This window comes from Podarcis raffonei, chromosome 15 (genome assembly GCF_027172205.1).
Source record: "Podarcis raffonei isolate rPodRaf1 chromosome 15, rPodRaf1.pri, whole genome shotgun sequence".
Classification (NCBI taxonomy): Eukaryota; Metazoa; Chordata; class Lepidosauria; order Squamata; family Lacertidae; genus Podarcis; species Podarcis raffonei.
The window spans coordinates 33,352,414-33,365,053 of NC_070616.1; the positions used below are offsets into that span (position 1 = coordinate 33,352,414).

General features: G+C 47.0%; 1 protein-coding gene across 6 annotated transcripts in view; it reads right to left on the bottom strand.

Moving 5' to 3' along the window:
• ROBO4 (roundabout guidance receptor 4) overlaps window positions 1-12,640 on the bottom strand; it is a 108,235-nt gene that overhangs the window by 68,578 nt on the left and 27,017 nt on the right. For all 6 annotated transcript variants that reach the window (XM_053367480.1, XM_053367479.1, XM_053367483.1 and 3 more), the window contains exons 3-9: window positions 11,897-12,054; window positions 10,534-10,654; window positions 8,397-8,535; window positions 5,878-6,005; window positions 3,988-4,118; window positions 2,704-2,923; window positions 1,083-1,204 (exon numbers count right to left, since the gene is read on the bottom strand). In XM_053367480.1, the coding sequence (XP_053223455.1) occupies window positions 1,083-1,204; window positions 2,704-2,923; window positions 3,988-4,118; window positions 5,878-6,005; window positions 8,397-8,535; window positions 10,534-10,654; window positions 11,897-12,054 (1,019 nt within the window). The remainder of the gene's footprint in view (window positions 1-1,082; window positions 1,205-2,703; window positions 2,924-3,987; window positions 4,119-5,877; window positions 6,006-8,396; window positions 8,536-10,533; window positions 10,655-11,896; window positions 12,055-12,640) is intronic.

The window sequence follows — 12,640 nt, forward strand, 5'->3', positions numbered from 1 at the left end:
ACTTGAGGGGTGAAGCAGTACCAGTGAGGGGTGTGACCTGCTGAGAATTCTGAGGGCCAGGTCGAGATGTCAGGAGGGCCACATTTGACCCCCAGGCTTGCGATTCCCTACCCTGCCATGGAACGTAAGTCCAGAGTCAGTGCACCTGCCGTACATGTATAATATACAAGGAGCATGACAGCAGGCAAAAGAGAAAACGAGCCTTGAAATGGCAAAGTAAGAACCAGATGAGGTGTGGGTAACCTCTGGCCCTTCAGATGCTGCTGAACTTCATCTCCCACCATCCCTGTCCTTTGACCATGCTTCTTAGGGCTGATGGGAGCTGTAGTTCAGAAACACCTGGAGGGCCAAAGATTCCTCATGCCTGTAATTATTTCAGGAAACATAAAGAAATGTAACTGCATGCCACTCAAGCACATCTCTAGTTTCCCCAGTTTCCTCAAGGACAACAGCTGGATAATCCTGAAGGGTTGCAACCATAGTTTCATCCACCCCCATGAAATGCTCTATTCCACCAGACCTCAGTGAAATAACATAGTTGCAACCCTTAGGGGTTTTTCTGCATTTTTTTCTTCTTGTTTTTTTTCTTGGCGATGCAACCATATAGAAAATACTTCTGTTATGTACAGATATGTTTAGGGAGGGGGGAGTACATGGAAAAGGGCAGGTGGAGAGAGAGAAAAAAATTAAAAATAAAAAGGGGTGGGCGAAGAAAAGAGAAAGGGGTGACATGGTAGAAAAGAAGGGACCATGCTTCTTAGGGGTGATGGGAGCTGAAGTTCAGAAACGCCTGGAGGGCCAAAGATTCCTCATGCCTGTAATTATTTCAGGAAACATAAATAAATGTAACTGCATGCCACTCAAGCACATCTCTAGTTTCCCCAGTTTCCTCAAGGACAACAGCTGGATAATGCTGAAGCTTTGCAACTACAGTTTTAGTTTGATCCACTCCCATGAAATGCTGTGTTCCACCAGACCTTGGTGGAATACCACTTAATCATCCTTCCTCCAGATTCCTTCTATCCATCACCATCAACCAGATATTGTGGTACCCAAATGGCACCAATTCCATTCCTCCTTACCTGGTAACCTTTGATGATACCATTGTGCATGTCTTGTGGAGGGGGCTCCCAGTGGATGATCACAGTGCCATTCGCATCTTGAAGTGTGGTGATGCTGATGCTTTCAGGGGAAGCACCAGGCACTGGGAAGAAAGGAAAGGATAGGGTTGCTGAGATATTTTTTAGGAAAAGAAGGAGCAAAAATTATTTGTGCAACAGGCCTCCAGCCACGTGCTATTATCTACTCTGTTACCTCCTGCCTCCTCCATACAATTCAACAACTCAAGATCATGAGTTCAGGACTGAGGGATCCCAATCCTTTGCATGCCTGGTGGATCTCAAAGGGTTCTCCAAGAGGGGTGGCGAAATTAGCCTTGGGCTGGCACTATCAGCAGAAGACTAGAGAGCGTGGGATGGGGGAAAGTTCACATTTGAATTATGTGCTCTGAATTCCATTTCATGACAAGAAGGCAGGGTTCATATGCTCAGTGCTGCCTGGGTTTTGCAAAGGTGCAAGAGCACAGAAGAATCCTACTGGCCTCCAAGGGCTAGGTCAAAGCTCAGCCACATGCTCTGTAGACAGAAGGTCCTGGGTGGGTTCAGTCTTCAGTTAAAGGAGCCTCAGGTGTCACAGCTAGAAAAAGTCCTGTCCCTGGCACCTTAGAGAACTGTGTCCAGCCAGGTGAGACAAGAATGGGGGAAATGGATCCATGGCCAAGGGAACCTGTGGCCCTCCAAATGTTAAGATTCCGATTCATATCACCCCAGATCATGCTGGCTGGGGCAGTTGGAGTCTAACACATCCAGAGGGTGTCAGTCGTCAGAGAATCCAAATCCCCACGACAGGTTGCCAGGAATGGATAAGACAAGGGAAAGTCCTTACCAACTGCTCTTTATTCAATATTCACAGAGAGAGGCTTGGAAATGCAGCCTTTTGGAATAATGATGTTTCCCCAAGTGAGTATCCACCCCCTCCCTCTTTCCCTTCATGCGTCATCACTATGGGTGCTGAGAAGTGCCCTCTGCCTTTGAGCTCTTTGCTCTCCTACTTTCAATGCTCGCCGGGTTCTGGAAGGGGTTGGGGGTTGGGGAATGCTTTCTAAAGACTGTCAGCTGTCACCCCTTTGGTGCTTCTTCTTCTCCTTCTTCCTCTCCCATTACTGCCCAGCTTTCCCCCTCATCTTCCTCTGAGCTGTGATCTCCCTCAAACCCCTGTTGTAATTCTGAACTGTCTTCTTCTCTGGAAGGGGCAGGCTGGGGAGGCGGTCTCCGCCATTCCTCCTCTGCCCAGTGCCTGACAGAGGGCCACACATGCCCAATATAACTCATTTCTTTATGTTCACATGCACCCCACTGCCTAAGGAAAGTAAACTGCTAGGCACAGATCACACCACATCACTGCCGCTAGAGCAGGAATGAGGAACCTGTTGCCCTCTAGATGCCTTGAAGGACTGCAACTAGGTGTAGCCCTGCTCTAGATGTATCTCTGCTCGACTACAACTTCCATTGTCCCCGGCCATTAGGATGTGGTGACTGGGACTGATGGGAGTTGGAGTCCAACAATGTATGGAGGGCCAGTGGTTCTCCACCCATGTTCCAGAATATTTAGTGTTCAAAAAGAGGAAGTGCTGAAGGGTCATACCTTCTTCTGGGATCCAGAGGTCCCTTACGTTGCTGTCCAAGCCATAAACCTTCCCTGAATATGGTTGCACCTTGAACTCATACTTATAGCCTCTCTCAAGCCCTGGGACGATGGTACGGTGGTTGCTTTGGACGTGCCATTCAGCCCAGTGTGTGGTCACAGGCAACAGGGAACGATAGAACACCACATAGCCATCTATGCGCTGGGAAGAGGAGACAACCTTCAAGACAATAGGTGGGAAATTTGGGTTAACCTCTGGCTCAGAGTAGGAATGGAGAAAATTTGCCAGTTTAAGCTTCTCTCCATTTCTCATTCTTCCAACCTTAAATTCACTTTCCCTGACTCTCTCGGCTTGCAAATTCTTCCTTTAAAAACATCTACACAGAACTGCACACAATGCATGCATTTAGTTATGCAGTTTTGACTACTATACACATTTTTTGCATTTTACATTTCCCTCCAATGTAATGTCATTTTCTTCAATATCGTGTGCCTTTTCATGCACACTTTTTGGCTGGAGAATGATGTCATAGAATTTGGAGGCGTGGGTGGGTTTTGAAGGATGGCTGCCTTTCAGTTGACTTGTTGGTTCACAAAATGTGAATTAAGCAGGCTTGTCTTAAAATGCAACGTTGGTAGATTTCTCTCCCAACCCTAAATCAGAGAGAACTGTGATATCTGGAGAAACCACAGCATTGTTCGGGTCAAGCAACTCTTGCAGATATAGATGAGGTCCCTGAGGAACACAAAAGCTATGGAACAAAGTGGGAGTAGACAAGAGCCAAACGGAATCTTCACCTCAAATTAAATTAAATTAAAATTCTGCAAGCTTTTGCAATTCAACTCTGAACAGCCAGCTCAATTCAGCTCAAAATTTGGATTTTGAACAACATTCATGAACAGATTAAAACAGCAGTGTTCAATAAATCCCTGCATTTTACAGCTACTTTCTCCCTTTCATCCCCACCTCTGCTGCTGCAGGAAGTGGGAGAAAGATGTCTGCATTTTACAGGCTTCCTTTGGCTGTGTGTGCCTGTTCCCTGAAAACAATTTAACTCCCACCTGTCAGCTGATAAGATAAATCTTGGGTTAAATCCTCCTGGGAACAGGCATCCACACCTGATGCAGATCCAAAACCTGTCTTGCTGAAGTCACGTCAGCTGATTGAGAGGTGGGCATGATTTGGGGAAACCACCTTCTGGGCCCAGCTGAAATGGCCCATGGGTTTAGAGCATGCTGCCCCCATCTATGTGCTCTGTTACACCTTTGTTATATCTAATTCACCTTCCAGTGCAGGTGGGCTGCTGGCGTGGAGGGGACAGCAGTGACATTTGCCAGGTAAACCTTTGCCTCCATCGGCTCCTTCAGTACATCTTTTGGCCTGTCCTGCTTGCTCTGGCCAGTGTCCAGGGGATCTAAAAGCCAAAAAACCAGACTCAAAGGTGTATCCTTGGAGAACCTGGACTTTACCCAAATTGAGAGGTGATAAGATCAGTCCTTTTGGAGTCCCCCCTTCCTTTGCATTATGCTTAAGTTTGTGCTGCTTTCTTACAGGATATGGTGACCAACGCAGCTCACAATAAATGAAGGCTGGCAACATCAATCCTGCCATTGTGGGAATCGCTTGCAGGCGACCCCCAGTGCCTGGAGACAGAAAGTCCGGTTGTGCATCCATAGCAATGACCAGAGGAGGAATGACCGCTGGGAGGAACTCAGAGAGAAGAAACTGCTTGGTGCATCTGCAGCAACACAACCAGATGCCTTCACCCAGAGCTGCCATCTACGGAGGGCCATGGGGGCCAGGGAGCCTCCAATATTTTCAAGAACCCCATCCCCAATTTTATGGCAATCCTCAACAGGACACACCAGAATGAAGATGCTTGGCTCTGCCTTGTCCATTTGAGGATCACCAGGGCAACGGCAACGTGTTCCTTTCACAAAGGTAAGGTGGCTGGCGGTGGGAGAGTGGGCTGAGTTGGCCTGGCCAGGTTGGGGAGAGGTGTTGCATATCAACTTCATGCACAAGCGAAGGGCCAACCCAATGTTGGTCACAACTCAGTGCCTATGCCTTCATCTGTCCCCACTGCAACAAGACATGTCTCTCCAGCCACAGCAGGCGCTGCAACCTTCCAGCAGTTTGACTTCACCCTCAAAGGTACACTCCTCCATAATCTCCCAAGGCAGAGGGATGCCAGCAACAGCAATTATCAAAATACATCATTGTGGCTTTCCTCCATGGCCTTCCCCAACCTGGTGCCCTCCTAGTTGTTGTTAGGCTACAGCGAAAAGGTGAGGAACCTTTTCCGGACAGATGGACATCTTCCAACAGTGGGCAACCTGTTGAAGATCTCACGCCAGTGGTGTGTAGAGTCAAAGGTAAAAAGTGTGGCCAGAGGCAAAAAGTCAACAGTACGAAAAGCGAAGGCGGCAAAACAACAGGCATAATTCTCATCCCACTATGGTAGGCTACCTTCCTGTCACACAGAAGCCAGAGGTTTCTACACACAGGGCTAATCACAGGGGAAGAGAGGAGCATTTGTCCCAGGGCCTCACACCCACGTAACCATTACTTGGTATGTGTGTTTTGGCATTTGGTTAATTTCCCCACTTATCTTTTATGCACATTGAAGCAAATTGTGACACCCTATCTCAGCTTGGAGCTGCAAAATTTAAGAAAGAAATGTGATTTGGCAAAAGACATGAATGTTCTTGTTAACTGATTTTGTCACATGCTTAACATCAACTGTTTCCCCCCCTCAATTCTTCTGTGCATTTCACAGAAAAGGAGTAGAAAAACATTTGTTAAATTAAAAAAGGAAAACACCTCTCACTTTTTCTCTCCTTTCCAGAGGTGGGCATACGCTCCTATTTTGTTTTCATGTGCTGTCCTTTTTTCACAGCTGCATAATGTCATGAGTTGGGGGGTGGGGGACTAGGCTGTCTGCTGAGACCCTTCGAATGCCTGACTGTCCCTCCCCTTCTAATTCTTGGAATAGCAAAACTAGCTTCTTGGTGAGGTCATTCTTTCTTCAGGCAAACCAGAGACATTGTCATAGCTGGCCAGGTCAAGCCCTCTAGGAGCAAGCCTGGAAACAGGGGGAGTGGCTTGGGAAGTGGGTGTGGCCTGGACAGGGTCCCAAGGGCCAAATATTTATATTGATAAGAGCCGCTTACCCTGCACAGTTAAAGATGCTTTGGCAGAGATGGTTCCCACCTGGTTGCGAGCAGTACAGACATATTTCCCAGCGTCGTTCATCGTCAAGTGCTGAATCTGAAGGACGTTTTCTCTGTTTACTTCATACCTGTGGGGAGCAGTGGTATGGAACCCACAGTCAGTGACCGAGGCTTTGTTCATAAATGCATGTTCATCCCTAAACACAGCTGCAGTGTCCAGAATAGGGCCTGCATGTGTGAAAGAGTCATCACAAGTCCGCTCACCCCTTTTAGGTGTGGTGGCATTGCAGGACGGCAGAGGTTCTTCCAAGGCCCCAACGAGGGGGTAGCATCATCACAGCCCCATATGGATAGGGGGCACTGGCATAAGCCTGCGCCTCCTATCAGAGATCGGATCCTAGCCTGCATCCCAGATTGGCAAATGGGGATGCAGGCTAGGACACGGGCTGGAACATGGGGAGGAGTCTACGGGATGAGAAGGCTGTTAGAATTCCTGCTCCGTGATTGCATGGGATTGTTATCTTTCACATGACGGTGTATGTTTTGACTCCACAAAGTTGGAAGTGATGGAAACAGGATGTTTGTGTTACTGTGTCCCGTGAAGTGGGACTATTGTCCTTTGTTCATTCTCTTTGCTGTCTGATGCTAGAGAGGGAGGGAGCCATGTTGCAGTGCTCCGTGTGCATTTATATGTAAATAAAGTAGATTAGCCAAAATGCTGAGTTGCTGAGTTCTGTTACACAAGCTGCGAAGACTCTGCAGATCCCTAAGTATGCCGATGTCTGTTGGCATCGGTCACTGTGATGTTCGGGCTGAAGAAAGGTTTTGAAGCTCCCGAACAATCAACCAGGAGGGAGAGAACATACCAGTCGGGCTTGTGTCTCTGCAAGGGTCCTACTCGAGTGTAGGATGAGCTCCTGACAAAGGCTTCCCTTGGGTCCATTCCCTGGCAATTTAAACAGCCCTCACATGGGGCCCTACCTGCTTTCCCCTTGTCGGGTTTCCCACCCACCCTCCTTTGGTTCAAGCTGATGTTTAAGGACTTTGCTGTAGCTACGGCGGTTGCCGTTTTATGGGACCAGGTAGGAATTTGTCCACCGGGCCAATTGGCTCCAACCCGGTGGTTTTGCCTACTTCATAGCAATCGTCACAACTTGGTTGGGCATTGGGGCAATCTTGGATGGAGGGGAGGCTGTAGTCTCCGCCTGCCCCTCCAAATGCTGGGGTATCCCACTAAAGGGATCCAGGGGGAGTGGCCATGTCTGTGTGCCCGGGGGGGGGGCCAGGGCCGAAGGCACTCCCCCAGACGGCAGTCTCTGCAGGTGTCACCCTATTTTATGTAGGTCTTAGGACACCCCTACCCACCCAGATTAACCTATGTATCACTTCCAGTGGGCAGGACAGAAGCATTTTGATTGCCCCATGCCCAAGCCAAACCTCTTTCATCTGTATTCAATAAAGTTATGGCCTGTTGCAATCCGAACCAGTCTATGTTGTCCCTTATTTGTCTGAGGGTTGGGGGCAGAGGAGCACAATGCCTGGAACCCACAGTAGCAAATGCCAAGGACTCTGTTCTGATGTCATGCTATTCTTAGCACCGTATGTTCCAGGGGAGGCCATTCACACATCCAGCTCAAGGCACGCTCTGTGTCGCTCTGATGGTAATGTTAAGTGATGAGATAAAACATTGGAGCAGCCTTGCAAATTGGCCCTGGATAGCTCAGTTGGCTAGAGAGTGGTGCTGATAACACCAAGGTTGCAGGTTCAATCCCTGTATGGGACAGATGCATATTCCTGCATTGCAGGGGGATGGATGAGATGAACCTTTCCAATTCTATGAAAAGCTACTAGTCTATGATGATGATGATTCTTTTTTTAAAAGACCAACTTGCAATAAAAAATTACTGGCCTGCTAAGAGGCGAGTAGTCTGCATAGCCATACACAGAAGAAAGAAAGAAAGAAAGACTGATCTGTCCAACGCTAAATGACCCAGAAGCTAGATCCAGCAATGTTTGGCTTCTTCTATTTCCACAGTTTACCATTAGGCTCATCTTTAGGATTTGCCACCCAGAGAACAGGGTGCTAGATGGGCCTTTGGTCTGATCCTGCAGCCAGGCTCTTCTTAAGCTCTGCCTTTGTTCCTCTGAGCTGTCTGGCAATAGCTAGGTGACTTAAAAGCAAAACCTGAGGAATAAATCTACAGTGGGAGCAACATCAACCCTTTGATGTGCTTCCTATAAACACCAACTTTGAGACCTATTCTGACATTTGAATGGCATATATTAATCTGCAATTGTAATTTAAGATGGATGTTTATTGTATTGCGAATGCGGGGGCGAAACTTTTCTGTTGTTGTTTTTCCCCGTCTCTTTTTTCTTCTTCTGTCTTTAATAAATTTACAATTAAAAAATCAATTAAAAACACACACAATTTGATCTTCCTTTCACAAGCTGCAATGCCGTGGCCAAGCAGAGAGTGACATCCAGAGAAATCCTCTGAATCTAACAGGTATCCTCACCTTCCGGAGGGAAGCTCTCCCGTTTCCTTGTGCCATTGGATGGCGGGTGTTGGGTCTCCGTGGACTCCACACATGAACAGGACGGTGCTGCCAAGCTTGGCCACGACATCATTAGGCCTCCGAGTGAATACTGGTTTTTCTTGGATAGGAGAAGCAGACAATCTAATCAAACCGAATAGGGTTATGAAAGCTCTCACTAGCAGAGTGGGTTTTATGGGGTCGGAGCCCACCAACATCTACTCAGAGTAGACTCCTTGAAAGTAATAGGTCTAAATTGGCCATGTCTCTTAATTTCAAGGGGTCTACTCTGAGTAGGGGGTCACGGGTGGCGCTGTGGGTTAAACCACAGAGCCTAGGACTTGCCAATCAGAAGGTCAGCGGTTCGAATCCCCGCGACGGGGTGAGCTCCCGTTGCTCGGTCCCTGCTCCTGCCAACCTAGCAGTTCGAAAGCACGTCAAAGTGCAAGTAGATACATAGGTACCGCTCTGGCGGGAAGGTAAAGGGCATTTCCGTGCGCTGCTCTGGTTTTCCAGAAGCGGCTTAGTCATGCTGGCCACATGACCCAGAAGTTGTATGCCTGCTCTCTCGGCCAATAAAGCGAGATGAGAGCAGCAACCCCAGAGTCATTCACGACTGGACCTAATGGTCAGGGGTCCCTTTACCTTTTACTCTGAGTAGGACGAGCGCTGGATACAGCACATGGAGTCCAGCCACCCAAAGACATAGCTGCTTTTCAGCAAGATGACCCACCTCTCTGTCCATCCATGCTTTCATATTAATGCTCTTTCCCACACTTCCTAGTGATGGAACCAGTAAAAAGGAACTCAAAGGAACATAGGAAGCTCCTTTATACCAATTCAAACCATTGGTCCATCTAGGTCAGTATTGTCTGCTGGTGGACACTGACTTTCCAGAGTTTCAGACATGGGGCATACCATCCTCTCCCTTTTGGCAGCAGATAACCAGAAGAAAGGAAGGGAGTATTCTTACCCGTTAGAAACTTTAATAATCACAGCGAGAGAACAAAGAATCCCTGTCCTAGGAATGGCGGTGCTCCCAATTAAGGGTGTCACCCACTTCCTCCCTAGTCACCCACGTCACTACTGTGTCTTGTACCCTGAGCTCGTAACCTCTGTAATTTCTGTGCTGCCACCTTATTAGCTTTTCTTGACTTGGGCTGAGCGGATGAACTCTTTCCAGAGACAGTGAATCTGTTAACTCTCTCTCTCCTAGTGCATCTTCTCCTAGCTGTTCCCCACCCAGTATTTCCCAGCTTTTGCCTTCTGAACTATGTCCCTCTGCAAACCACTGTTCCAAATCTATACTGTCCTCCTGCTCCTGGGAAGATTCAGGATCCTGATCAGGAGCAGGGGGAGGGGGAAGCTCCCACCATTCCTCCTCAGTGGAGCCCTCCTCAGTGCCGTCCCTGCCACCTGGGGACTGAACCTGGGACCTTCTGCTTGCAAGACAGGTGTTCTGCTACCGAATTATGGTTTTTCATATTCAGTTCATATTCTGGATCTGAATACGCTAAATGATCCAGCTGCTTATAATGATGCCGCATCCCCAAAGAAAGTGATGTTCATCATCTCATTATTAATAATAATAATAATAATAATAATAATAATAATAATAATAATTTATTATTTATACCCCGCCCATCTGGCTGGGTTTCCCCAGCCACTCTGGGTGGCTTCCAACAAAATATTAAAATACAATAGTCTGTCAAACATTAAAAGCTTCCCTAAACAGGGCTGCCTTCAGATGCCTTCAGAATCACTTTCCCTTTCAAAAATTGACTTTCTAATATGTTTCCCATTGGCTAAGTAAATACCTTTATCCTGCCGGCTTCAGTACGATGCACAAATGCAATACCTGATGGTGGTGGAAATGATGGGAAACAGATACCATGATAATTCAACAGTTATGGTTGAGCAATGCTCTCGTTCTCTCCATAAGCACTTCTGTGCTCTGCGCAGTTAGGTGAAGCTCATGTCTATATATTTTGCCAATCAGCCCCAATGTGGCACTTATCTGTGGTGTAGAGATTCTCACCAGCTGATGGAACACCCACCAAGGGCATAGCTCACCCTGGTGGGGAAAGATGGGAGGAGCAATCCCTGTCCCCTTCCTTACCCAAAATGGAGACCAAGGCAGCTCTGCTTGCTCGCTCTCCTACTTGATTGGTGGCCATGCAGACATATGCTCCCGCGTCGCTCTTCAAAGCATGCGCTACCAAAAGCTTTGTGTTGGTCACCTGTCGAAATGGGGTGAGGTAGGGGAGAAAGAATATGTTGGAGCTCCATTAGTATTTCCTTGTCCCTTTTGATGTGTGGCATAATGGTTAGGGTGTTGGACTATGACCTGGGAGACCAGAGTTCAAATCCCCACCCAGCCATGAAGCTCAGTCGCCTTGAAGCAGTCGCCAACTCTTAGCCTAACCTTCCTCACAGGGTTCTTATGAGGATGAATTGGGGGAGGAGCAGAATTGTGTACCCCACCTTGAGTTCCTTGGAAGAAGGTGATATATAAATTTATTAATAAAAATATATTTTAAAAATTGTCATATTGTCTGGGAGTCTGTGAAGTACCTTTTCTCTGGCCAAAAAAAGGACAGCTGGCTTAGCAAGATGGCTTAGCAACTTCTCTACACATTCTTCAAAGCATAAATACACCCACCCACACAATATGACATCACAACATCACACAATACATAATTGAGCAAAATAACTTCAACATAGCAGTGACAACACAGTGCACAGTACAATTCCCAAGCCCACTAAATACATCCACTTAGTGGATTTATTTTCAGAGAAAATATAGCTAAGTTCCTCAGTGTAGCCATCAAAAATGGGAAACTGGGATACAACAGTTAAAGAGAAGATGAATTCCAAGCCAAAGTTGTCTGTAGTTTAAAATTAGTTTTGATAATGGGGTTGTTGTTGTTGTTGTTTTGTTAAAAATAAAAGGCAGAATCTGTGTGTATGTATATTGCCCTTTTATCCTCTCTACTGTGGTTGTTGCGGCTACATTCCCATCTTAAAGCACATGTCTTCCACCCCCAAATCCTGGGAACAATAGTTCTCAGAGCTACAATTCCTGGCACCCTTAACAAACTATAGTTCCCGGGATTCTTTGGGGGGAAGCCACGTGCTTTAAAAGATGTGGTGCAATTGTGACTTTGATAACTATACACTGTATCTGATATGGGCTGCATTTATTGATTGATTGATATCATTTATATTCCACCCCCTTCTCCAAAGAGTTCAAGGTGGCACAAATGGTTCTTCCCCTTCTCATTTAACCCCACAACAACCCTGTGAGGTCGGCTAGGCTGAGAGATCGTTTCTGGCCCAAGGTCACCCAGTCAGCTTCATGGCTGAGTGAATATTTGAACCTTGATCTCCCAGGTCCCAGTCTAACACTCTAGCCACTACACCACAGAGGCTCTTAAAAAACCACAAAAAGCATTGCTACTAGATGTATTGTTTTTGATTACCTCATAATGACCATTTTCCTCATTTATGGGGACGCCGTTCTTTTTCCACGAAATGGTTGGCTCAGGGTGTCCTCTAGGGGGCAAGCATTCCAGAACCAATTGTTCTCCAGCTGTCACCACCAAGTTGCTGGGATGAAGCCGAAACTCTTCTTGCAGAGCTACAAGACAACACAAATATATCCTAAATAAAATTCCTGTATGGGGTGAGCAACAGTTTCCAGTATTCTTTGGGGGAAACAATTTGATTTAACTGCACATATGTGAATGTGGCCTACAATTTTGCAACTGAATTTGTCAGTACAGTCATACCTCATGTTACGTCCGTTTCATGTTATGTTCTTTCAGGTTATGTCCCACGGTGACCCAGAAGTACCGGAAAGGGTTACTTCCGGGTTTCGTCACTTGCACATGCGCAGAAGCGTAAAATGACATCACGCATGCGCAGAAGTGGCGAATCGCAACCCGTGTGCGCGCAGATGTGCTGCTGCAGGTTGCGCTCTTTTCATTTTATGAACGGGCCTCCGGAACGGATCCCATTCGCAACCAGAGGTACCACTGTATGTGTTTGAATCCCACCTGAAAACAACAACCGTCTAGAAAAGTGGAGTCCAAACTTTTTTCAAAGAGGGCCAGATTTGATGAAGTGAAGGGCCATGAGGGCCAACCAAAGGGCCGACCAATGTTGTTAACTTTTTGAGCTTTTTTATTATGATCTTACCACAGAGTTGTTGAGCTTTTTTTAGG